This window comes from Choloepus didactylus, chromosome 20, assembly GCF_015220235.1.
Source record: "Choloepus didactylus isolate mChoDid1 chromosome 20, mChoDid1.pri, whole genome shotgun sequence".
Taxonomy (NCBI): Eukaryota; Metazoa; Chordata; class Mammalia; order Pilosa; family Megalonychidae; genus Choloepus; species Choloepus didactylus.
In genome coordinates this window covers 14,650,763-14,675,425 of record NC_051326.1, presented here as the reverse complement: position 1 = coordinate 14,675,425, position 24,663 = coordinate 14,650,763, and the positions used below count along the sequence as shown (strand labels likewise).

At 40.5% G+C, this 24,663-nt stretch overlaps 1 protein-coding gene across 1 annotated transcript in view; it reads right to left on the bottom strand.

Moving 5' to 3' along the window:
- Positions 1 to 24,663, bottom strand: part of HADHB (hydroxyacyl-CoA dehydrogenase trifunctional multienzyme complex subunit beta) — a 51,757-nt gene continuing 27,094 nt past the window's right edge. The window contains exons 7-16 of the mRNA XM_037812525.1: positions 22,472 to 22,559; positions 21,122 to 21,309; positions 20,571 to 20,751; positions 19,911 to 20,032; positions 4,973 to 5,052; positions 4,847 to 4,894; positions 3,948 to 4,035; positions 3,513 to 3,587; positions 2,941 to 3,105; positions 1 to 586 (exon numbers count right to left, since the gene is read on the bottom strand). Of these exons, the coding sequence (XP_037668453.1) occupies positions 551 to 586; positions 2,941 to 3,105; positions 3,513 to 3,587; positions 3,948 to 4,035; positions 4,847 to 4,894; positions 4,973 to 5,052; positions 19,911 to 20,032; positions 20,571 to 20,751; positions 21,122 to 21,309; positions 22,472 to 22,559 (1,071 nt within the window). The 3' untranslated portion in view covers positions 1 to 550. The remainder of the gene's footprint in view (positions 587 to 2,940; positions 3,106 to 3,512; positions 3,588 to 3,947; positions 4,036 to 4,846; positions 4,895 to 4,972; positions 5,053 to 19,910; positions 20,033 to 20,570; positions 20,752 to 21,121; positions 21,310 to 22,471; positions 22,560 to 24,663) is intronic.

The following is a 24,663-nucleotide window of genomic DNA, read 5'->3' as shown; positions in this document are numbered from 1 at the left end:
TTCTCTTATACTTCTCCACTTTATTGAAGTTGACTGAGATGACATTTATATAGCTATACATTTACTGTTAGTTTTCAGTGTGGTTTAGATTCTGAATTATCTTTCTATTTTAAGTTAATTTAGGCACATTGGTTTGTATTTTATAGAAAACACTTATCTTTAGGACACAAATAGGACTGAGTATAATTTGCAAATGTTATAAAAGATGATTCCAAATCTTAGCCAACTTCTTTCCCAAATTGCAACTGCTCATTTAGTCATTAATGAAAATAGAGAAGAAAAAAAAAAAGAAGAAGAAAGAGAAGAAGCTTGAGTGTATCAATGGGTAAGATTCTGGTGACTAAGAAATCCCTGAAAGAGCAGTAAGCCATGATTACTGCAAAGCTCAGAACACTGGCAAGGCTTAACTGGAAAATATTTAACAGAAGGCCACAAATTTTGCTTTCTTAAGAGAAGCTGGGAACTATAGATGTCACTTAGTAATGCATTGAAATGGCATTGCCTAGTGTGAGTGTTTCACAAAAATTTCAGGTCACCTCTTCTTGATTTATTATTTTGGATAAGCTTCCACTATCATAGCATGGCCCTGTAAAGGGAAAAAAAAAGAAAGTTCAGTTAGGGCAATGAAAGGCGACAAATTCAGACAGTGAGCATAACACGATTAAGGAGGCAGCAGAGAACGATGGGGTAAGTACAGGCTTTGTGGGGTTTGATCCTGGTCCTGCTGTTCAATCGCTGTGTGATCCTGGGAAAGTTACTAGTCATCCAAACCTCAATTTCCCTGTTTACAAAATGGAGCTCATGGAGTTTTTGTGAGTACTAAATTAAATAACATACTATATATAAAGTGCCTAGTAGACAGTGTAATTCCTAATAGATACTCCATAAATGGTTATTAAAATGAGAAATCACAGTGGCTTTTTTTGCTATACAAAAATAAACATGATACAGCAAATGCCAACAAAGGTAGATTTCTTGATGAGAAAACTGAGGCTTTGAAAGAGTAAGTAATTCACCCAAATCTCAGTTATGACGTACCATGGCCAGGATTTGAAACAAAGTCTAGATAATTCCAAAGCCTGGGCCTTTACCTTCTTCACTATTTGACACAAGTTAAGAAGATAATCTGAGGGGCCCTAAAGGTGTGTCAATTTATGATCCCATGACTCTAAATCCTACCTAAGAATCACATTCATCTTGTCACTGTCCTCAAACTAGTTAACTGCCTAACTAATCCTTGTCTCTACATTTAATTCAATCCCCACAAATACTTATTAAGTAAATATTATATATAAGTCACCAAGGTGGACAGTGTGTGGGTATCAAGATTTGCTACATTTCCTGTCCCCCATCTTGTATACACTATATTGTAAACCGTATTTTGATAAGGGCACAAGCAAACAAACAAACAGGGATGAGAAGGTTTGACTCATGTGGAGGTTGTCTCGGAAAAGCCCCTAAGAAAGCAGAATACCCCTTCTCCAGCTCTATCTAAAATGCACTGTTTTCCCATTCCAACACCTTCCCCTGCTCTAGGGGACTAGGGGGGTGGGGGTGGGGAAGATGCCTTCCAGGGGACATTTGTAATATCTAGAGATATTTTTATTGGCATCTTGTGGGTAGAGGCTAGGGGTGCTGCTGAAATTTCTACAGGGCACAGAACAGCCCACTCCTGAAAGAATTATCCAGCCCAAAATGTCAGTGGTGCCAGGGCTGAGAAACCCTGCTTGAGATCCACAATGATCGAATCCTCTCATCCCGATTAGTTTGTATCATGCGTTTGGCTCTTGATGAAACAACGCCAGGTTTACTCTAGCTTCTCAGATGGAGCAAGTCCTCTCTCCTCACTATAGTGTAAGCTTCTAGAAGCAAGGAACTGGATCTTATTCTTTGTTCATCCACAAAAGTGTCCAGTACTATGTTATTTATACTCACTGTGCTAGATAAAAAAAAATAGGAAACAAACACTCAAAACCAAAGAACATGAACCTATGTAGGTTGTGTTCACCCGGCACTTGGGACAGTGCTGTATGTGCGTTGTCTCCCTACTTTCAACCTGGCAGAGAAGGACGGGAGGGAGGCCTGAGGCCCGCTGACGCCGCTCCTCTGTAGGTGGAGTAGATGGGGTTACACAAAGTAAAAAAGTCTAATTACAAAATCTAAAATGTTTAACCCATGAATAACTAGCCCCTTGTTTCTTCAACGTCTCTGAGGAAAAGCCATAAATAAAGGCTTTTAAAAGTAAGACGTTTATGCTTTTCTAGCTCTTATTCAAAAAGCTTCTGTGTTCAAGAAAAAAAAAATCAGGAAACAAAAAAGCAAAATATAGACTACGTCTAGTCTTCCTTTCGGATTTTTACTCCCAGAATGAAAAGCTGTAGCAGATAGGAAATTGTGTCTGTACTTCCACTGAGGCAACATGGGAGAAAAATCTGTCAGAACAACATAATTTCTCTGGCTGAACAGCAATAACTTATCCAAAAAAAAATTACTTTCCCAATTAAGGTATAGTTCATTTCTCTAGAAAGACAATTTACCTCTTGAAGACATTTTACAGATAAGGTCTCACGATTACTACATAAATGAAATAAAATTTTATTAAAGAATAAAATATATCAAGATGTTAACAATTATAGTGTCTGGTGAGATTACAGGTGATTTAATTTTTTTTTCTATATATTTTTAATGTTTTCTGGAATTCCCATAACAAGTACTGATATATTACTTTCATAAACAAAAAAGTAAACATTATTTTAGGAAAAAAAATTCAGTTGTACCAAATGAATAAACAGGCTGCTTTTTCCCCCCCTAGCTGCCTGTCATCAGAAATATTACTTTTAAGAATGTTCCAAACCAAACTGAATTGAACACTCTTGAAATGAGCTTTCATTTCCAAAAAAGTGACTTTGGAGGAGCTCCTCCGAAGCTGCCGTGACCTACCTGCCCTCCGGCCGCGCAGGCGGCCACCAGGCCATACTGGCCGCCTTCCTTCCGTAACCTGTTGGCAGCGGCCATGACCAGCCGGCAGCCAGTGGCTCCAAACGGGTGCCCCAGGGACAGCGATCCGCCCCAGGTGTTAAACTTCTCCATGGGAGGCAGGCCAACCTGGCGCCCACAAAAGTAAACACACAAATGTAAATATGAGTTTCCTTAAGGGAACAACCAGGCCAGGCTCTTAGGAATAGCAAGCAAGAAAGAGAGAGGGAGGTTACTAACCAGAAACATCACAAATAAGGCTATTACAAAAGAAACTCTAGGTCAATTCTGAAAGCCAAGGCTCTATTTTACATCTAGCACCAGAATGGGAAGAACAAAAGACAGCATAGAGTTATGCTTAGAATTTTGCTAAAGAATTTCTAGCAACCATTTTTAAACTAGAAATCAGTATATTTTAATGAAATAATTCTTCATAAGAAGGAGAAGCTACCCCCTTCCTAGTCTCACTAGAGGTAACTAAGCTCCAATATTAATGTGCTTTGGGAATTCAAACATATTTATAATCAGAAACCTACCTTGGTTTTTCTGCCCATGTAGTTTTGCGCAAACCAATCAGAATCCATGGCTTTAAAATTAGCCAAAATCTGACCCTAGAGAGGAAAATAATTCAGTGAGGACCTTGCTATGAGTCTCTCTCTCGGCTTTCTTTTCGCCAGGGGTTTGTCTAATTTTAGATTTGAGCAAATCTTTAAATCAGTTTTCAGAAGAGATTTCCTCAAGAAATGATTTGATACTTTTGAAGGGCCTCTAGGAGCTGCCCTCCCAGTGTCTTCTAGCCCTATCACTGGTGCCCTTGACTCCCTCCCCTTGTATCCCCTGGAGATCGGTTATGCTGAAAGACAAAGTTCCACTCTGTTTTACTCATGTTACAAGCCATGCCTTGCTCTCCCACAAACGAACTGTTTATGACTAATTACAGTTCTCTGATACGTGTCTCTAAAACAACTTACGGAGAAAGCTTCGTGAAATTCAAAAGCATCAACATCATTCATTGTTAATCCTGCTCTCTCTAGAACTTTTGGAGTAGCATATGTTGGTCTGCAAAGAAAAAAATAAGAAATAATGTAAAACTTTAATTTTTGACCTAAGAACTTCTTCATATTCCCTGAACTGAGTTTTACAGAGGTTAATATTATAATGTCCTGCATTCATTTATTCATTCAATGAAGCCGCTGTACGAATAATTAAGTGCTGGGGATACAGCAGTGAATTGAACAGACATGGCCTCTGCCCTTAGGAAGTTTAGATTCTAGAGTCAGGGAAACAATAATAAACAGGTAAACAAATAAACAAGGTACGTGCAGACTGGGTTCATCAGTGTCACGAGGAAATGAGACGGAGAATAACTGAGGGAGGCCTCTTTTAGATGGAATTCAATCTGGTACCTGAAGGATAAGGACCAGTTAAACATGTGAAGAGCTAAGAAGAAAGCAGAGTTCAAGGGGGAATGCCCAGGAGAAGGACTGGTGCTTTGAGGACATAATGGAGGCCAGGGAGGCTAGAGCCTTGCGGGAGAGAGGGAGACGGCCTAAATATTATACAAGGCTGTCAAGAAGATTGTGTAGCAGATTATGTAGCAGTATGTGAAAATGCTTATGACATCTTCATGAAAAAAGTAGAATATAAAGCTGCACATGTGTACAACTGTAAGTAAAAATGTAAAGGAAAAAAATAACCCCAAACTATAAAACAATAAATCAGCACAAAGGATCATTATTATTATAACAACGAAACAACCCAATTATGAACTCAGGGCTCCATGTTCTTTAACATTTATGTAATAAATGTGGGTAATCTAGCAGCATAAATACTTTCTGAGTATAGTCCAAGGATATATACTGCTACCTACCCAAGTAAAAGTTGATCTTTTGGATCCTGAGATACATATACAAAATCCCTAGGGGAAAACAGAGGGGTTAGCTTCAGCAACAAAATATAGAAATCAGAGGACATTCATTTGAACAGCTGACTTTACCTCAGATAGGCCTTGGGCTTGTACCCCATGGCCAGAGCCTTTTCCTCGGCCATCATCAGCACGGCAGAGGCACCATCAGTCTGAAATGTGCACCAGAACAAGCCTGTTAAATTCTTTAACCTGTTTAGAGGTCTTTCTACAGCCATTTTCTAAAATTCTGTTCATGAATCTACCAACTAATTATACGGCGGTTCAATATAACAACTTATTTCATTTTATCCATCATTAAATCACAATTCAAACACACACACTGTTCTAGTCTGCTAATGCTGCAGAATGCAAAATACCAGAGATGGATTGGCTTTTATAAAAAGGGGGTTTATTTGGCTACACAGTCACAGTCTTAAGGCCATAAAGTGTCCAAGGTAACACATCAGTAATCGGGTACCTTCACTGGAGGATGGCCAATGGCGTCCGGAAAACCTCTGTTAGCTGGGAAAGCACGTGGCTGGCATCTGCTCCAAAGTTCTGGTTTCAAAATGGCTTTCTTCCAGAACGTTCCTCTCTAGCAAGCTTGCTCCTCTTCAGAAGGTCACTCACAGCTGCACACTGAGTTCCTTTGCTTTAAGTCAGCTCATTTATATGGCTCCACTGATCAAGGCCCACCCTGAATGGGTGGGGCCGTGCCTCCATGGGAATATCTCATCAGAGTCATCACCCACAGCTGGGTGGGGCACATTCCAAGCAAATCTAATCAGCACCAAAACGTCTGCCCCACAAGACTACATCAAAGATAATGGCGTTTGGGGGACACAATACATTCAAACTGGCACATTCCACCCCCTGGAACCCAAAATAACATTATCTTTCCAAGTACAAAATACATTCATTCCATCACAATATCACAAAAACTTAAATCATTTCAGTAACAAAAGTTAAGTACAAGATCCTATCAAAATCAATTACAGGCGTGGTGGGTCCTAAGGCATAATTCTCCTTTAGCTTTGGATCTGTGGACTTAGAACAAGTTATATGCTTCCAATATACAAAGGAGGGACATTCATAGAATAAACTTTCCCATTGCCATAAGGAGAAAGAGTAAGGAAAACAGGGTTAACAGGACCAAAACAGTTCCTAAAACCCACTGGACAAACTCCATTAGATTTCAAAGTCTGAGAGTCATTTACAGAACAATGTTGCATCCTTGGGGCTTGAGAGAGCGAGAGTCTAACCCTTCCTAAGGGCCTTTGTGGCAGCCCTTTCCTCTCCAAATGCTTAGGTGAGTGCTCCAACATATCCACACATTGGGGAGACCACCTTCTCGGCCCCACCCTCCTCAAACATCGGGGCAGCTCCTGGATTCCCTTCCATCTCCAGGACACATGCTCAACCCCTTCAGAACAGTGTGGTGGCAGCCAGGCTCTCCCCAATTCCCTGGGAATGTGCTCCACCCTCTTTGGGGCTTGGGGAGGCAAGACATTTCCTGAGCATCGAGGCGGAAGGCCTGCCCTCGACCTCCACGGCAAACTCATCCTTTCCATGTGTGAGGGCTGCTCTGCTCTCCCAGCCCAAGACCTCTTGACTCCAGACCTCAACCTCCATGGCTCTGTCTTTGAAGAAATTTTTCCTTCAGTTTGTTCCTTGTTTGTCTTCTCCAGTCCAGACTGGTAATGGCTCTGTCTGTAAAGATCTCACAAAAATTCTGTTGGCTTCACATGAAGCATACAGGGGTCAAAGCCGTCAGACAATAGGACTTTCCACAAATCCTTTCTGGATAATTCCATCTCCAATCTTGGCTTGTAATGAAATGGTGGCTGGGTTCCATGTTTGGTAACATCCTCACGTTGGGCTGTAGCTTCTGGGATTCCACCCCCTGGAAGCTCGTAATTTTCCAAGCCATCAGCTTCTGGTTTCTTTGAACCCAAGAGTTCAGTTCTAAGTTTATCTCTCTCTGCTCGCGTTTTACTATAAGCTGCAAGGAGAAGCCAGGGTACATCCTCCACATGTAGTCTGGAGATGTCCTTAGCTAAGTATTCCAGGTTGTCACTTTCAAATTGTTCCTTCCATCCAACACCAGGACTCAATTTTGCCAAATTCTCTGCCACTTTAAAACAAAGATCACCTTTCTTCCAGTTTGCAACAACACATTCATTATTTCTGCTCAAGTCCTCATCAGAAGTATCTTTAGAGTCCATACTTCCATAAACAGTCTCTTTAAAGCAGTTTAGGCCTTTTCTATCAAGCTCCTCACAATTCTTCCAGAAACTCCCCATTATCCATTTAAAAAGCCATTCCAACATGTTTGGTATTTGCAAACTCAGCAGCAAGAGCACCCCACTTCTGGTACCAAAATCTGTTCTAGTTCGCTAATGCTGTGGAATGCAAAATACCAGAGATGGATTGGATTTTTTTTTTTAATTCAGTTTTATTGAAATATATTCATAAACCATACAGTCATCCATTGTATACAATCAACTGTTCACAGTATGATCATATAGTTATGCGTTCATCACCACAATCTATTTCTGAACATTTTCCTTACATCAGAAAGAATCAGAATAAGAATAAAAAATAAAAGTGAAAAGAGAATACCCAAACCATCCCCCCTTCCCACCCTATTTGTCATTTAGTTTTTACTCCCATTTTTCTACTGATTTTTTTTTCAATTTTTTAACTTTGTTTATCAAAAAATTAAAAACAAACAGGCAAACAACAACCAAAAAAACCCCACAACATTTCAAACAAAGCAATGGATTAAGGAAAACAAATAACCTAAAATAACTACTTTGCTTCCAATATGTTCCTACCATACCCCAAGAAAATTAATAAACCATGTCCAAACAGAGGAGTAAGAAAAACAAATAATCTAAAATAACTACATTGCTTCCAACATGTTCCTACCATACCCCAAGAAAATTAACAACCCCTAAGAAAACAATGGAATAAGAGAAAAAAAAAACCTAAAATAACTCTATTGCTTCCAACATGATCTTACTATATTCAAGTAAGTTTACAAACCATAATCATTCCTGAGCATTCCCATAACCTTGAGATTACCCTCCATAGTTTATCTGTTCTTATTAGATTATCATTCCCCCTCCACTAATTGGTAATCTCTAGGTCCCCTACATTCTACAGTATAAAACATTGTACATTTTTCACAGAATTCACATTAGTGGTAACATACAATATCTCTCTTTTTGTGCCTGGCTTATTTTGCTCAGCATTATGTCTTTTTTTTTTTTTTTTTTTTAATCTTCATTTTATTGAGATATATTCATATACCATGCAGTCATACAAAACAAATCATACTTTTGATTGTTCACAGTACCATTACATAGTTGTACATTCATCACCCAAATCAATCCCTGACACCTTCATTAGCACACACACAAGAATAACAAGAATAATAATTAGAGTGAAAAAGAGCAATTGAAGTAAAAAAGAACACTGGGTACCTTTGTCTGTTTGTTTCCTTCCCCTATTTTTCTACTCATCCATCCATAAACTAGACAAAGTGGAGTGTGGTCCTTATGGCTTTCCCAATCCCATTGTCACCCCGCATAAGCTACATTTTTATACAACTGTCTTCGAGATTCATGGGTTCTGGGTTGTAGTTTGATAGTTTCAGGTATCCACCACCAGCTACCCCAATTCTTTAGAACCTAAAAAGGGTTGTCTAAAGTGTGCATAAGAGTGCCCACCAGAGTGACCTCTCAGCTCCTTTTGGATTCTCTCTGCCACTGAAGCTTATTTCATTTCCTTTCACATCCCCCTTTTGGTCAAGAAGATGTTCTCCGTCCCACGATGCCAGGTCTACCTTCCTCCCCGGGAGTCATATTCCACGTTGCCAGGGGGATTCACTCCCCTGGGTGTCTGATCCCACGTAGGGGGGAGGGCAGTGATTTCACCTTTCAAGTTGGCTTAGCTAGAGAGACAGGGCCACATCTGAGCAAAAAAGAGGCATTCGGGAGGAGGGTCTTAGGCACAACCATAGGGAGGCCTAGCCTTTCCTTTGCAGCAACCGTCTTCCCAAGGGTAAAACCTGTGGTAGAGGGCCCAACCCATCAAACCACCAGTCCCCTATGTCTGTGGTCATGTTAGCAACCATGGAGGTGGGGTAGGCGAATACCCCTGCATTCTCCACAGGCTCCTCAAGGGGGCACTACATCTTTTTTTTTTCCTTTTTTTTTTTTTTTTAACTTTCCCTTCTTTTTTAAATCAACTGTATGAAAAAAAAGTTAAAAAGAAAACAAACATACAATAAAAGAACATTTCAAAGAGACCATAACAAGGGAGTAAGAAAAAGACAACTAACCTAAGATAACTGCTTAACTTCCAACATGTTCCTACTTTACCCCAAGAAAGTTACCTAATATAGCAACATTTCTGTGAACTTGCTCCTACTATATCCATCAGAAATTAACAGACCATAGTCATTCCTGGGCATCCCCAGAACGTTAAATACCTTATCTGTTCTTCTTGGATTATTGTTCCCCCTTCCTTAATTGCTCTCTATTGCTAGTTTCCCTACATTCTACATTATAAGCCATTTGTTTTACATTTTTCAAAGTTCACATTAGTGGTAGCATATAATATTTCTCTTTTTGTGCCTGGCTTATTTCGCTTAGCATTATGTCCTCAAGGTTCATCCATGTTGTCGTATGTTTCACGAGATCGTTCCTTCTTACTGCCGCGTAGTATTCCATCGTGTGTATATACCACATTTTATTTATCCACTCATCTGTTGAAGGACATTTGGGTTGTTTCCATCTTTTGGCAATTGTGAATAATGCTGCTATGAACATTGGCGTGCAGATATCTGTTCGTGTCACTGCTTTCCGATCTTCCGGGTATATACCGAGAAGTGCAATCACTGGATCGAATGGTAACTCTGTATCTAGTTTTCTAAGGAACTGCCAGACTGACTTCCAGAGTGGCTGAACCATTATACAGTCCCACCAACAATGAATAAGAGTTCCAATTTCTCCACATCCCCTCCAGCATTTGTAGTTTCCTGTTTGTTTAATGGCAGCCATTCTAACCGGTGTTAGATGGTATCTCATTGTGGTCTTAATTTGCATCTCTCTAATAGCTAGTGAAGCTGAACATTTTTTCATGTGTTTCTTGGCCATTTGTATTTCCTCTTCAGAGAACTGTCTTTTCATATCTTTTGCCCATTTTATAATTGGGCTGTCTGTACTATTGTCATTGAGTTGTAGGATTTCTTGTATATGCAAGATATCAGTCTTTTGTCAGATACATGGTTTCCAAAAATTTTTTCCCATTGAGTTGGCTGCCTCTTTACCTTTTTGAGAAATTCCTTTGAGGTGCAGAAACTTCTAAGCTTGAGGAGTTCCCATTTATCTATTTTCTCTTTTGTTGCTTGTGCTTTGGGTGTAAAGTCTAGGAAGTGGCCGCCTAATACAAGGTCTTGAAGATGTTTTCCTACATTATCTTCTAGGAGTTTTATGGTACTTTCTTTTATATTGAGATCTTTCGTCCATTTTGAGTTAATTTTTGTGTAGGGGGTGAGGTAGGGGTCCTCTTTCATTCTTTTGGATATGGATATCCAACTCTCCCAGCCCCATTTGTTGAAAAGACCATTATGACTCAGTTCAGTGACTTTGGGGGCCTTATCAAAGATCAGTCTGCCATAGATCTGAGGGTCTATCTCCGAATTCTCAATTCGATTCCATTGATCTATATGTCTATCTTTGTGCCAGTACCATGCTGTTTTGGCAACTGTGGCTTTATAATAAGCTTCAAAGTCAGGGAGTGTAAGTCCTCCCACTTCGTTTTTCTTTTTTAGAGTGTCTTTAGCAATTCGAGGCATCTTCCCTTTCCAAGTAAATTTGATAACTAGCTTTTCCAAGTCTGCAAAGTAGGTTGTTGGAATTTTGATTGGGATTGCATTGAATCTGTAGATGAGTTTGGGTAGAATTGACATCTTAATGACATTTAGTCTTCCTATCCATGAACATGGAATATTTTTCCATCTTTTAAGGTCCCCTTCTATTTCTTTTAGTAGAGTTACGTAGTTTTCTTTGTATAGGTCTTTTACATCTTCGGTTAAGTTTATTCCTAGGTACTTGATTTTTTTAGTTGCTATTGAAAATGGTATCTTTTTCTTGAGTGTCTCTTCAGTTTGTTCATTTCTAGCATATAGAAACATTACTGACTTATGTGCATTAACCTTGTATCCCGCTACTTTGCTAAATTTGTTTATTAGCTCTAGTAGCTGTATCGTTGATTTCTCAGGGTTTTCTAGATATAAGATCATATCATCTGCAAACAATGACAGTTTTACTTCTTCTTTTCCAATTTGGATGCCTTTTATTTCTTTGTCTTGCCGCATTGCCCTGGCTAGCACTTCCAGCACAATGTTGAATAACAGTGGTGACAGCGGGCATCCTTGTCTTGTTCCTGATCTTAGAGGGAAGGCTTTCAGTCTCTCACCACTGAGTACTATGCTGGCTGTGGGTTTTTCATATATGCTCTTTATCATGTTGAGGAAGTTTCCTTCCATTCCTACCTTTTGAAGTGTTTTTATCAAAAACGGATGTTGGATTTTGTCAAATGCTTTTTCAGCATCTATTGAGATGATCAATTGATTTTTCCCTTTTGACTTGTTAATGTGTTGTAATACATTGATTGATTTTCTTATGTTGAACCATCCTTGCATGCCTGGAATAAACCCCACTTGGTCATGATGTATGATTTTTTTAATGTGTCTTTGGATTCGATTTGCAAGTATTTTGTTGAGGATTTTTGCATCTATATTCATTAGGGAGATTGGCTGGTAGTTTTCCTTTTTTGTAGCATCTTTGCCTGGTTTTGGTATTAGATTGATGTTAGATCATAAAATGAGCTAGGTAGTGTTCCATTTTCTTCAATGTTTTGAAAGAGTTTGAGTAAGATTGGTGTCAGTTCTTTCTGGAAAGTTTGGTAGAATTCCCCTGTGAAGCCATCTGGCCCTGGGCATTTATTTGTGGGAAGATTTTTGATGACTGATTGGATCTCTTTGCTTGTGATGGGTTGGTTGAGGTCTTCTATTTCTTCTCTGGTCAGTCTAGGTTGTTCATATGTTTCCAGGAAATTGTCCATTTCCTCTACATTATCCAGTTTGTTGCCATACAGTTGTTCATAGTATCCTCTTATAATTTTTTTTAATTTCTTCAGGATCTGCAGTTATGTCACCTTTTTCATTCATTATTTTGTTTATATGGGTCTTCTCTCTTTTTGATTTTGTCAGTCTAGCTAGGGGCTTGTCAATCTTGTTGATCTTCTCAAAGAACCAACGTTTGGTGATATTTATCCTCTCTATTGTTTTTTTGTTCTCTATGTCATTTATTTCTGCTTTAATCCTTGTTATTTCTTTTCTTGTACTTGGTTTAGGATTGGTTTGCTGTTCATTTTCTAGCTTCTTCAGTTGATCCATTAGTTCTTTGATTTTGGCTCTTTCTTCCTTTTTAATATATGCGTTTAGGGCTATAAATTTCCCCCTTAGCACTGCTTTTGCTGCATCCCATAGGTTTTGGTATGTTGTGTTCTCATTTTCATTCGTCTCTATATATTTAGCAATTTCTCTTGCTATTTCTTCTTTAACCTACTGATTGTTTAGGAGTGTGTTGTTTAACCTCCAGGTATTTGTGAATTTTCTAAGTCTCTGATGGTTATTGACTTCTAATTGTATTCCATTGTGGTCAGAGAATGTGCTTTGAATAATTTCAATCTTTTTAAATTTATTGAGGCTTGTTTTATGTCCCAGCATATGATCTATTCTGGAGAAAGTTCCATGAGCACTAGAAAAGTATGTGTATCCTGCTGATTTGGGATGTAATGTCCTGTATATGTCTGTTAAATCTAATTCATTTATCAGATTGTTTAGGTTTTCAATTTCCTTATTGGTCTTCTGTCTGGTTGATCTATCTATAGGAGAGAGTGATGTGTTGAAGTCTCCCACAATTATTGTGGAAACATCAATTGCTTCCTTTAGTTTTGCCAGTGTTTCTCTCATGTATTTTGTGGCACCTTGGTTGGGTGCATAGACATTTACGATTGTTATTTCTTCTTGCTGAATTGCCCCTTTTATTAGTACGTAGTGGCCTTCTTTGTCTCTCAAAACATCCCTGCATTTGAAGTCTATTTTATCTGAGATTAATATTGCTACACCTGCTTTCTTTTGGCTGTAGCTTGCATGAAATATTTTTTTCCATCCTTTCACTTTCAGTTTCTTTGTGTCCCTGTGTCTAAGATGAGTCTCTTGTATGCAACATATTGATGGTTCGTTTTTTTGATCCATTCTGCGAATCTATATCTTTTAATTGGGGAGTTTAATCCATTTACATTCAACGTTATAACCGTGAAGGCATTTCTTGAATCAGCCATCTTATCCTTTGGTTTATGTTTGTCATATTTTTCCCCTCTGTCTATTAATATCCTTTATTGTACCCATACCGAATCTGTTTAGTACTGAACCTTTCTCCAAGTCTCTCTGTCCTGTCTTTGTTTCTCTGTCTGTAGGGCTCCCTTGAGTATCTCCAGTAGGGCAGGTCTCTTGTTAGCAAATTCTCTCAGCATTTGTTTGTCTGTGAAAAATTTAAGCTCTCCCTCAAATTTGAAGGAGAGCTTTGCTGGATAAAGTATTCTTGGCTGGAAATTTTTCTCACTCAGAATTTTAAAATATCGTGCCACTGCCTTCTTGCCTCCATGGTGGCTGCTGAGTAGTCACTACTTAGTCTTATGCTGTTTCCTTTGTATGTGGTGAATTGCTTTTCTCTTGCTGCTTTCAGAACTTGCTCCTTCTCTTCTATGTTTGACAGTGTGATCAGTATATGTCTCGGAGTGGGTTTATTTGGATTTATTCTATTTGGAGTTCGCTAAGGATTTATGATTTGTGTATTTATGTTGTTTAGAAGATTTGGGAAGTTTTCCCCAACAATTTCTTTGAATACTCTTCCTAGACCTTTACCCTTTTCTTCCCCTTCTGGGACACCAATGAGTCTTATATTTGGACGTTCATATTATCTATCATATCCCTGAGGTCCATTTCGATTTTTTCAATTTTTTTCCCCATTCTTTCTTTTATGCTTTCATTTTCCATTCTGTCATCTTCCAGGTCACTGATTCGTTGTTCAACTTCCTCTAGTCTTGTACTATGAGTGTCCAGAATCTTTTTAATTTGGTCAACAGTTTCTTTAATTTCCATAAGATCATCCATTTTTTTATTTAGTCTTGCAATGTCTTCTTTATGCTCTTCTAGTGTCTTCTTGATTTCCTTTATCTCCCGTACTATGGTCTCATTGTTCATCTTTAGTTCTTTGAGTAGTTGCTCTAGGTGCTGTGTCTCTTCTGGTCTTTTGATTTGGGTGCTTGGGCTTGGGTTATCCATATCGTCTGGTTTTTTCATATGCTTTATAATTTTCTGTTGTTTTTGGCCTCGTGGCATTTGCTGAACTTGATAGGGTTCTTTTAGGATTTGTAGACCAATTGAAGTCCTTATCTCTAATTTATCAGATCTACAGCTTCGTGGAGTACACTTTCTCTAACTAACCAGCAGGTGGTGTCCACGAGCCACCTGTTCTCCACAAGCCAGTTCTCCCCTGCTTAGCCTTTTTGGTGAGTGGGGGAGTGAGTCTTGTGGGGTCCAATTGGTGTACCAAGCTTGCGTGTGTAGTTGGTGTTGCCTGCCCTGTATATGGGGTGTGTTTCTGGGCAGTCAGGGAGGGGGGGGGTGGCTCTAACAATCAAATCTCCCTGGTGATCCTAGAGTTTTAAAGCTGCTGCAATAGTCTAATCCTTCAGTTCAGTCCTGCCACAGTTTGTCTCTGCCACTGACCCACAAGTCCTTGGTATTGGCGTATGGCTCCTGAGACTTGCAAGTGGGCCCCTCTTCCAGGCCGTGCACCCTGGGTCCTCTGTTGAGGGATGACTGTGCTATGTCACAGGTGAGTGCCGTCCCCCCAGGGCAGTTCTGGGCTGCTGGGCTGTGTAGGGAGGCTCCCAGTCTGCTCAAATGATGGCTGAATGGGGCTTTGTTAATTCACACTGCTCCACCTTCCCAACTCTGGGACAATCAGCTGAGGTTGCAGGGAAGGCTAATGTCCACGCCCAGTTTTGTGGTGTGTGCCTGTTATTTGAAGCACTTCCGTCACACTGGGTTGTCTGGGGAAGTTCTGGGCTATGGGGCTGGCGATGGGCAGGAGTGTTTCCTGTCCACCAGGATGATGGCTGTGAGCGGACACCCCCCTTTTCTTGGGAAGTTGTGGTGTTTAGTGAATTTTCTCAGCCACTGGATTATTGCGTTTTGTCTCAGAGCTCTCCTAGTTCTGCTCTTGACTTGACCTGCCGAAATAGCAAGTCTTTGAAGCTTTCTGTATTGGGCTTCTTAGAGTAATTGTTTTAGAAAAAGAAAAAAGGATTAAAAAAAAACAAAAAAAAAAAACAACAACAACAAAAAAAAACGGGCCCTCCTCAGAGATCTAATGGGTTATTGAAATGCTAAGAGACAAAGCAACCAGGGCCATTATGGAAAGGTCCACAGGGCAGAGAGATCAGCTTTTCTTCAGGATTTGCAAATGTGCCTCAGGGCCCTTCCCCTTTCTATGTTCACCAGAACTCCAAAAATCCTCCGCTTTTATTTTGGAGTTTTTCGTGTTGTTTTTTTTTCTATGCCTGTCTCTTCTCTGCTGGGCTGGCTGCTCTCAGATTCTCTGGTGTCTGGTCTCAGTCTATCTATGGTTGGAGTTTGAATCAGTAGAATGAGTTTCCGATAAGGGCTGCCACTGCAGTTCTCCCTTCTCCTTCCCGGAGCTGACAGCCCCTCCTCTCCCGGGACTGAGCCTGGCAGGGAGGGGCGCAGGTCCCCTGGCCGCAAAAACTTACAGATTTCGCTGATCTCAGCAGTTCCACGTTTTCATGAGTGTTGTATGAAGTATGCCCAAAGTCAGATTGCTCTGTGGTGTCCAGTCCACGCAGTTCCTGGCTTTCTACCTACTTTCCTGGAGGAGTAACTAAAACATACAGCTCACCAGTCTGCCATCTTGCCCCGCCTCCGGATTGGCTTTTATAAAAAGGGGAGTTTATTTGGCTACACAGTCAAGTCTTAAGGCCATAAAGTGTCCAAGGTAACACATCAGTAATCGGGTACCTTCACTGGAGGAAGGCCAATGGTGTCTGGAAAACCTCTGTTAGCTGGGAAAGCACGTGGCTGGCATCTGCTCCAAAGTTCTGGTTTCAAAATGGCTTTCTTCCAGAACGTTCCTCCTAGCAAGCTTGCTCCTCTTCAAAACGTCACTCACAGCTGCACTGAGTTCCTTCTCTTTGAGTCAGCTCATTTATATGGCTCCACTGATTAAGTCCCACCCTGAATGGGTGGGGCCATGCCTCCATGGGAATATCTCATCAGAGTCATCACCCACAGCTGGGTGGGGCACATTCCAAGCAAATCTAATCAGCACCAAAACGTCTGCCCCACAAGACTACATCAAAGATAATGGCATTTGGGGGACACAATACATTCAAACTGGCACACACACTGACACAGTTTTGAAGGAAGGGGGTAGAGGGGCCTGTTCAAAAAGTGGCACAATCATCAAAATGGATAAAGAAAATAGATAACTTTAGAAATACATATCATCATAAACTTAAACCAAACATTTTTTGCTTCGGGGCCAGAATATGAAGAACTTTATGAATTAAAATGACCTAGCATCAAACTATCTAATTACCTACCTAACCCAGTTATCTAATATATTTAATCTATCCATCTTAGCTATTTATTGGTCATATTTTCTGTGCTGTTTCTCAGCTGCCTCCAATGGGAGAAGAAACAGGCAGGCAGCCTAGAGTATTAGAAGCACTATCTTCCCTCTTCAGACACATCCCACATGCTTTTTCCGGATGCCAATCGAGAAGTTAGGGTACAAAGAGGTACCACTGAGAAAAAGTACTTCACCATCACTTCGAAAGAGCTCTGCAGATGTGGCCTGTCTCTCTCTAAGCCCACTCGGCTGGTAAACTCATTGCCCTCCCCGCTATGTGGTACATAACTCCCAGGGGTGTAAATCTCCCTGGCAATGCAGGACATAACTCCCAGAGATGAGCCTTGACCCAGCAGCATGGGATTGAGAAAGACTTCCTGACCAAAAAAGGGAAGAGATATTAAACAAAATAAAGTTTCAGTGGCTGAAAGATTTCAAATAGTGTCAAGAGGTCATTCTGGAGGTTATTCTTCGGCATTATATAGATATCCCTTTTTAGTTTTGGGGGTATTAGAATAGCTAGAAGGAAATACCTGGAACTGCTGAACTGCAATCCAGTATCCCTGATTCTTGAAGATGACTATATAGCTTATATGGTGTGACTGTGTGATTGTGAAAACCTTGTGGCTCACATTCCCTTTATCTGGTGTAAGGACAGATGAGTAGAAAAAACGGGGCAAAAAGTAAATGAATAATAGGGAGTATGAGATGTTTTGCGTGTTCCTTATTTTTTTAAATTATTATTATTTTTATTTTTTGGACTAATGAAAATGTTCAAAAAATTGATTGTGGTGATGAATGCACAACTATATGATACTATGAACAACTGATTGTGCCCTTTGGATGACTGTATGGTATGTGAATATATCAATACAACTGCATAAAAAAAAAGAAAGAGCTCTGAAAAAGCCCAAATTCCAAAGGAAAGGAACCTACTCTGTATAGTTAGCAAATTCAAAACAATTTCTACCACATTCTATCATATGTTTATAAATCAATGACTCTGAAGAGACTATGCAGCCACCAGTAGGGTGGCCAGAAAGTCTGGAAACAGGTGAATGCACATAACAAATGGTTTGTGGACATTATGCTACAATGTTTAACATGCCATTGTGCAGATATGCAATGAACGTGTACATTCATGCATTTCTGAAATGTGTCATGTGGCCTCAGACAATTTGTGTCTGTGATTTTCACTGAATAAACCTGTACCTTTAGTACACTCCAGAGGCAGTAATCAAGGGAGTTCAGATCCAGCCAGAGTGTAGCCCGTGTAACATGCCATAGCATCCAGTCCAGTTTTGGAAATTATCATCCAACCAGTCCTGCACCCACTCTGGCTTACTGGGGTGCTGCAGCATCCTGCTGGAAACATTCTGGGGACCCTTCCTCCAGCCCACCAACACCAGGCATTGATTGATCACTTACCACCATCCAATACATCAAGCATTTGCTTGTTTCCAGTCTTTACAGCCACCTCATAAACACAAACCAAATCCCATTTCGACTAACTCCAAAGTTATACTGAATTCAGATTCAAATAAACGGGCATTGGCTAGGATTTGGCAATCTTCTTGTTAGACCTTTATCGTAAAAATTTTAAAAATTATAACAGCTTTATTGACACATGATTCACATATCATAAAAATCACCCCTTTGAAGTGGACGGTTCTGTGGTTTTTAGTATATGACAAAGTTGTGCAGCACTCACCACCACCCAATATTTTCTTCACCCCCCCCCCAAAAAAAAAAAGCTGAATACATGACAAATACTTATTTGCTTGAGGTAAATGAAAAGTGAATTCCCAGGAGTTGTCAGTGAAATTCCATTTTCCATCTGTGAGTCAGTGAATTTACAACAGATTAATGGTCCTTTTATTTTATTTTCTGTGTTGTGGAAACAGTGTTCTTCCTTTCCTGACATTGTTGACATAATTTGTTTACCTTTTTCTAATATACTTAAGTGCTCCGGAAAACTTCAATCTAAGAACATGGTGGATAAATGCACAATGGATATTCTCTACAGGATCTCTGAGAGAGATTAATATTCTGTCATCTGATGTCCCTGAAGTATGTAAGTCAGATTAATACCTATATTTTTAGTTTAAAATAAGGAAAAAAATGAAAATGGAACATAATATCCTCAAGTAAAAATTTAAATGTTTTTGGGAGAAATGTGAAGGAATAAAATCTCTGTGAAACACACAAATGACTCCTACAACCATGAAGGGATGAGAATCAGCAGGTAAGAAGGAGCAACACAACCAACAAAACTGGTCTAATCCTACCTGCTTGAGCTCTGCCTTCCACTGCGGGGAAGACATTATCTCTGGGGCTAATCAGAGAACATCTCAGGGACTGTGATCAGTTAGAGGAGTTATCTTACAAAAGAAACATGGACCTATTTCCAGAAGACCATATAGGTAGTAAGAGATGAGAAGTCACATCTTATGAGCAGCAGAACCAACAGGGATGTTTACTGAGGAGCCGAAAAAGCAAAGAAGGATATGACAGCTACATGCCAAATAAGTAAAAAAGAAATGGGTATGTGAATATATCTCAATAAAATTGCATTAAAAAAAAAAAAAGAAAAGTAATTTTGATCCTTTTAGAAAAGTAATTTTGGGGTCAGTATAAAGCATCATTTCCTAAGAATCAGACCTAGAAGTGTCCTGTTATTCTTTCTGCCTCCTTTTCCATGTCTTACACCATTCCCCAGCTCATACCCTGTGCTCCAGCCGAACAATTCCCAAAAAGGCCCTTGCTCCCACACCTCCTTTTGCCCAGAAGGCCCTTTTCACACCACTTGAGTTGACTTCTACTATTCCTTCAAGACTTGCTGTTCAAGTGTTCCCTCCACTGAGGAGCGTCTCTGACTCCCCCAGTTTGGGTCAGGGGTCATCTATGTATTTTCCCCATAGCCTATGCTTCCATCTGTCTCAGCACTCTCTCACCGTATCACACTTGTCTGTCCTTTCTGTCTCCGGTGCCCAGCACAGGCAATAAATGAACAGCATTCTGCATCTAAATGGCGGCTGGGGCAGGTGACTTGTAAGGCTTTAAAACGATGGTGCTTTTGTTTTTTATGATCCTATTTTAACATTATCTTTATAATGAATACCTATATTCTTTAAGCCTCTATTCATGATACACACAGATAAATCTACGTTAGGCCTTTCTCTTGAGAAAAAGCAAACATAAAAGTCACGACTAAATGCAAATAGCAGTGATACCAGGAATGAAGAATTTGCAGCCGTCACTGTGCCATAGGGCTTGATGAATGCGGGCCTCAGCTTGGCCATCTGCTCCAGGGAGGAAGGACGAATGCCATTATCTTTGGTAACTGTATCTTTTCCTATAAAAACACAGACCTTTTAACTCTATGGAACTACAAGCATTAAATATCATCTCCAGAGAAATATGCCTTCAAAATTACAAGAACAAGTAATATGTAAAACATACCTATTCACTAGGAAGGAAGCCTTTTAGAGTTCTCAAGATACTATCAAAATTGAAACACTTGGGACATTTGGGAAATCATCTAAACGATTTGTCAGGGAAAAAGGACATGCTATTTTCTTAAGGCATTCATTCACATTTGGCTGTTCTATACAGCAGTCATTTGAGTCAGGAATTTTAAAAACAGACATGTACATAAGAACTGAAATATATCAGGAAGATCTAAAAGGAGACTCATTGAAACTTTTCTTTTTAAAACACTTACTTATTGTAACGATATAAATGGAAACTTGAGCCCATGTGTAGAGTGAAGGCTAAGTATTTTGGGGACAGACACACAGACTTGAAAAGGCATGTGTGGGTCTGTGAGTTCTAGGACCAACTCAGAACTCCCCGCCAAGTATCCCCTTTACAAAGCTGGGGAACCATCATACCTGGCACTTTGAAGGGCACCACGTCTGACAGGAGCCCTTCATCCTGTGCCTTCTTGGCCAGACTGTGGGAGCGCAGCGCGTACTCGTCCTGTTCCCGTCGGGGCACGGCAAAGGCAGCAGCCAGTCGGTCTGCGGAGTGGCCCATAGTTTCGCTGGTGGAGAACTCGGCCACGGCAGGGAGCTGGGGAAGGAGGCCCGGGAGGGTGGGGAGCAGTCACCAGGGCTGCCCCGTGTCCAGGGCTGCCCTGCGTCATGTGGGGAAGGTCAGAGCTACTGCTTGTTTTCAATCTATCAATCAAGATCGAGACAAGGGAAGTTCCTGGTGAGCAGAAAGTCTCTAAGGAGGCCTTATAAATTTTAAGTTCTCTGACCACTATGTATATGTTTTCTCTTTTCTGCATCTTGACCAAATACTTAAGGCTTCCCTGTAACTAAAAGAATCTACAACTATTAGAGCAGACCTGAGCCCACACTGTCCCACCTAATTCTAAAGCTCTGCAGAGAGATGCTTTGGAAACACAAGTTTCTTTGTACGAGCTCATAAGTCTTACCTCGGGTGATAGAAAATTCAATCTGAATTGAGAGATTAAAGACAGGCGCTGACCCAGAGTCTTGGCCTTATTGAGATCGAGCATCATCTTCCTCATTTTCCTTGAATGACGAATAGGGACATCAGACATTAACTCCACACCGCCGGCCACGACCGCGTCACACTGGCCGGAAGCAATTAAGCCAACACCTACGGGGCACGAGTCAGATGTATATTAACATCTTTTGCAGAAAATAATGTACTGTTGGTGCTTTCTGCTTTTTGATTAAAAAGTTGTACAACAGTTATCAGCATTGTACAAATCTGTAATTAAAATTTTCCTTTTTTTCTGAGGGATTAAGATATAATTTTTTAAAATGACTAAAAATACATTGTACATGCCAGAGAAAAACAAGTTTCATTCAGGCCACATGGATTCCAACTTCTGGAAATACCCAACAGACCAACTCTCAAACAAATCACATTCTAAACCAGGGAACATTTTGCACATTTCATATGCCCCCGACTTTGGTTTTTGGAAAGATTTTTTTTTTTTTCCTAGAAAGGGAATTTTAACTTCAACTACAATTTTCACTTATGTCCCTCAGAGAAATTCTAGCATTTAAGATGTGAAGCGGCCCCGCTCCCTTGCCAGTAGCACTGGCAAGGCGCCTGTGGCTACACCTGGGAGTGGACCACCCGCTGCAGAGGGTGGAGAAGCCCCCACCGCAGCCTCTGGCATCACCCACTGGCACCATGAAGTGGGCAGGCTGCCACCCTGGCCTTGATATCACTAAGAGAGCGTCTGATCGCCAGTCCTTTCAGGTTTCCTGTCTTTTCACACTAATTGCTGGTGCTACAAAATGTCCCATAATTTTGCTAGTTTGTTGGAGAATTTGTAACAAATTACAAAAATGCCAAGGACATGGGGACACAGTAAGGAATCTACCACCTCAAGCGGTGACTGAGAACTATGGGGATGGTGAGGGAGCCAGGCACCACCATCTCCATCAGGGAGGATCGTATTAGAATCACACAGGGAGCAGACTTTAAACTATTCACGCCTCGCGTTCTGCAGCAGCCTCCTAGGGACGTGCTGCAGCACGTGACTGTCCCTGCTCCAGCAGTCACGTCACTGGTGGGGAAACTATGTGAGTGGCTGTGTTCCTCAGGTATGGAGAGTAAGAAGAAGGTTGAGAACAACTGTCAAAAACCAAATTTTTAAAATGTAACCTTATTTAAAAAAAAAAACACTAATTCAGAGATTTGTGCTAAATATTTAACTTCTGTGAAAAATGGACTTTTATTTCTGATCACGTAAAAGACAAAGGTGGTGAATTAATGTGTCCCTTCTGCTTTCAAGTAAACCTACCTGTGGTCATGGCTTGGTTGGCAGAGATGCAGGCCATGGTGACGGTGTGGGCAGGAGTCTTGTCGGAGAAGCCGGCTCCGAGGGCAGCCTTCAGGAAACACAGAGCGTGATCACTTATAAAGGAAGTGCTACCTGTAAGTGAGGCTCTGAGCACTCCTTCTCCATGTAGTGAATCAGAGAAGGGTTCAGCTCAATATTCTACAGAGTATTTTGAAAATAAAATTAAGCCCAGTGCAAAAAAAAAAAGGTTTACTCATGTTTCATGGAGCCATTAACCAAGAGGCAGTATACAAAATTACCAGCCCCCTATTTCGTATGTGGGATGTAAGACTGCAAAACTCTCAAGCATAACAATCTATATTGATTTTAGCCTGTTTTAATTTTCAAATAAACCAAGTAAAACCTGCTAAATACAGTTCATGGACTAATGAAATACATTATGGGGCAAGGGCCTCATGCCCTGTGTCCCTGCAGTTGAAGTCTGAGTAGTAAAGCAAACCTGAAAATAATCTCCCAAGAACTGATCAAGTTATAAACAGAGTTCCCACTCAGGTACTCATTCTGCCTTATCCTAGCGTCCATCCTCCCTGCCAGTTAGTCTCTCTCTCCACAGACTGCCTGATATTTCAGACAACATGAGGTCGATGCAATGGCAGTCGAATTGGAAAGCTTGCCAAACATGCAGGATCTCAAGTCCAGGAAAGTAACTCTGAAAATCACGTGAGCCACAGTAAGCCACTGACTAATAAAAGTTAGACCAGTTAACAACTGGCAAAGAGAAAACTGGCCAGGATAAAGATACAATAGGGGCTTCAAAAGAGAGTAATTAGAGAGGCCTTGAGATAGCGGAGGCCCTCCATTACTCTTGCAAATGTGGTCTCTATTAGGATGGCACAGTAAGAGTCAAACGTGAAATAAGGATACCTATTATTTTATTATACTATTTATCTGGAAAATTATGCTATCAAAAAAACAAACAAAACAGTCCATGACTGATTCCATTTGTGTTTACGTAAAGAATTAATGCATGGGTGCAATTATAAAATACTTATAATACTTAAGTTTCACTTTTAAAATAAAGCTCCCAACTTTTTCTCCTATTTACTATGAAATTCTGGTTCCCATTAAGGGAAATTCATTTTCAGTGGCTTTTTCTGAAACTATTTAATTATCCTCAGATAACAAGGTTTTCCTGTAATTTGGTAAAATAAAATGTTGTCAAAATATGAAATAAGGAGATTCAATGTTCTGTAACTGGTATTTTTTCATTACATGTAACCATTTTTAGACTACTTACCATTCTCTATAGAAATATAAATATGTTATAGTAGTGTACATGCAACCTGACCATATTCTGCTCTTGCTAGATAGGCCTGATATTAAGTGCCCCACCTAAGCTTTATAGAGACAGTTTGCTGAAAACTACCCCCAACAACTGCACGTCAGCCTCTCCACCTAAACCCATTCACAAGGAGGGAAGGGACATCCTGGGAGGGCAGGGGATGAGAGCTCTGCAGCAGGGCAGGTGCAGGGGCATGCTGACGCCTCACTGGCCTGATCTTCCCAAGGTCCTTCCTTGCCCTTGTTATCCTTGGCCCCAACTGATTCTCAGGGCTGAAGGAGCTTTAAATAGCAGTGCTTGCTGGTGACTCTTGTCCACACACTTCTATTTAAAGCTGGGATAGCTCTGTATGGCACATGAAGGGGAAAGGTGGAAGAGGCCTCTTATTAAGCCAGAGAGCAGGGAAATATGCTGAGGCCTTTGGGAACGTAAGGTTCATGGAAACTCAGCACCAGATGCCTTTCAGGATCTCAAACGAACATCAACACAGATGACAGGCCCTCGGCAATGACGTCAGCTTTTAGGCCACAAGGCAACCTCAGAACTACATTTTCATACCTCCTCAACCCCACCTCTCCCTGCAGCCCCTGTAAAAATTACCCGGAGCTTTATAATGTAGAATGTAGGGGAAATAGTGATAGAGAGCAATTAAGGAAAGGGGAATGATAACCCAATAAGAACAGATAAGCTATTGTGGATAAATTTAACGTTCTGGGAATGCCCAGGAATGACTATGGTCTGTTAATTTCTGGTGGGTGTGGTAGGAACAAGTTCACAGAAATGTTGCTATATTAGGTTATTTTCTTGGGGTAGAGTAGGAACATGTTGGAAGTAAAGTAGTTAGGTTAGT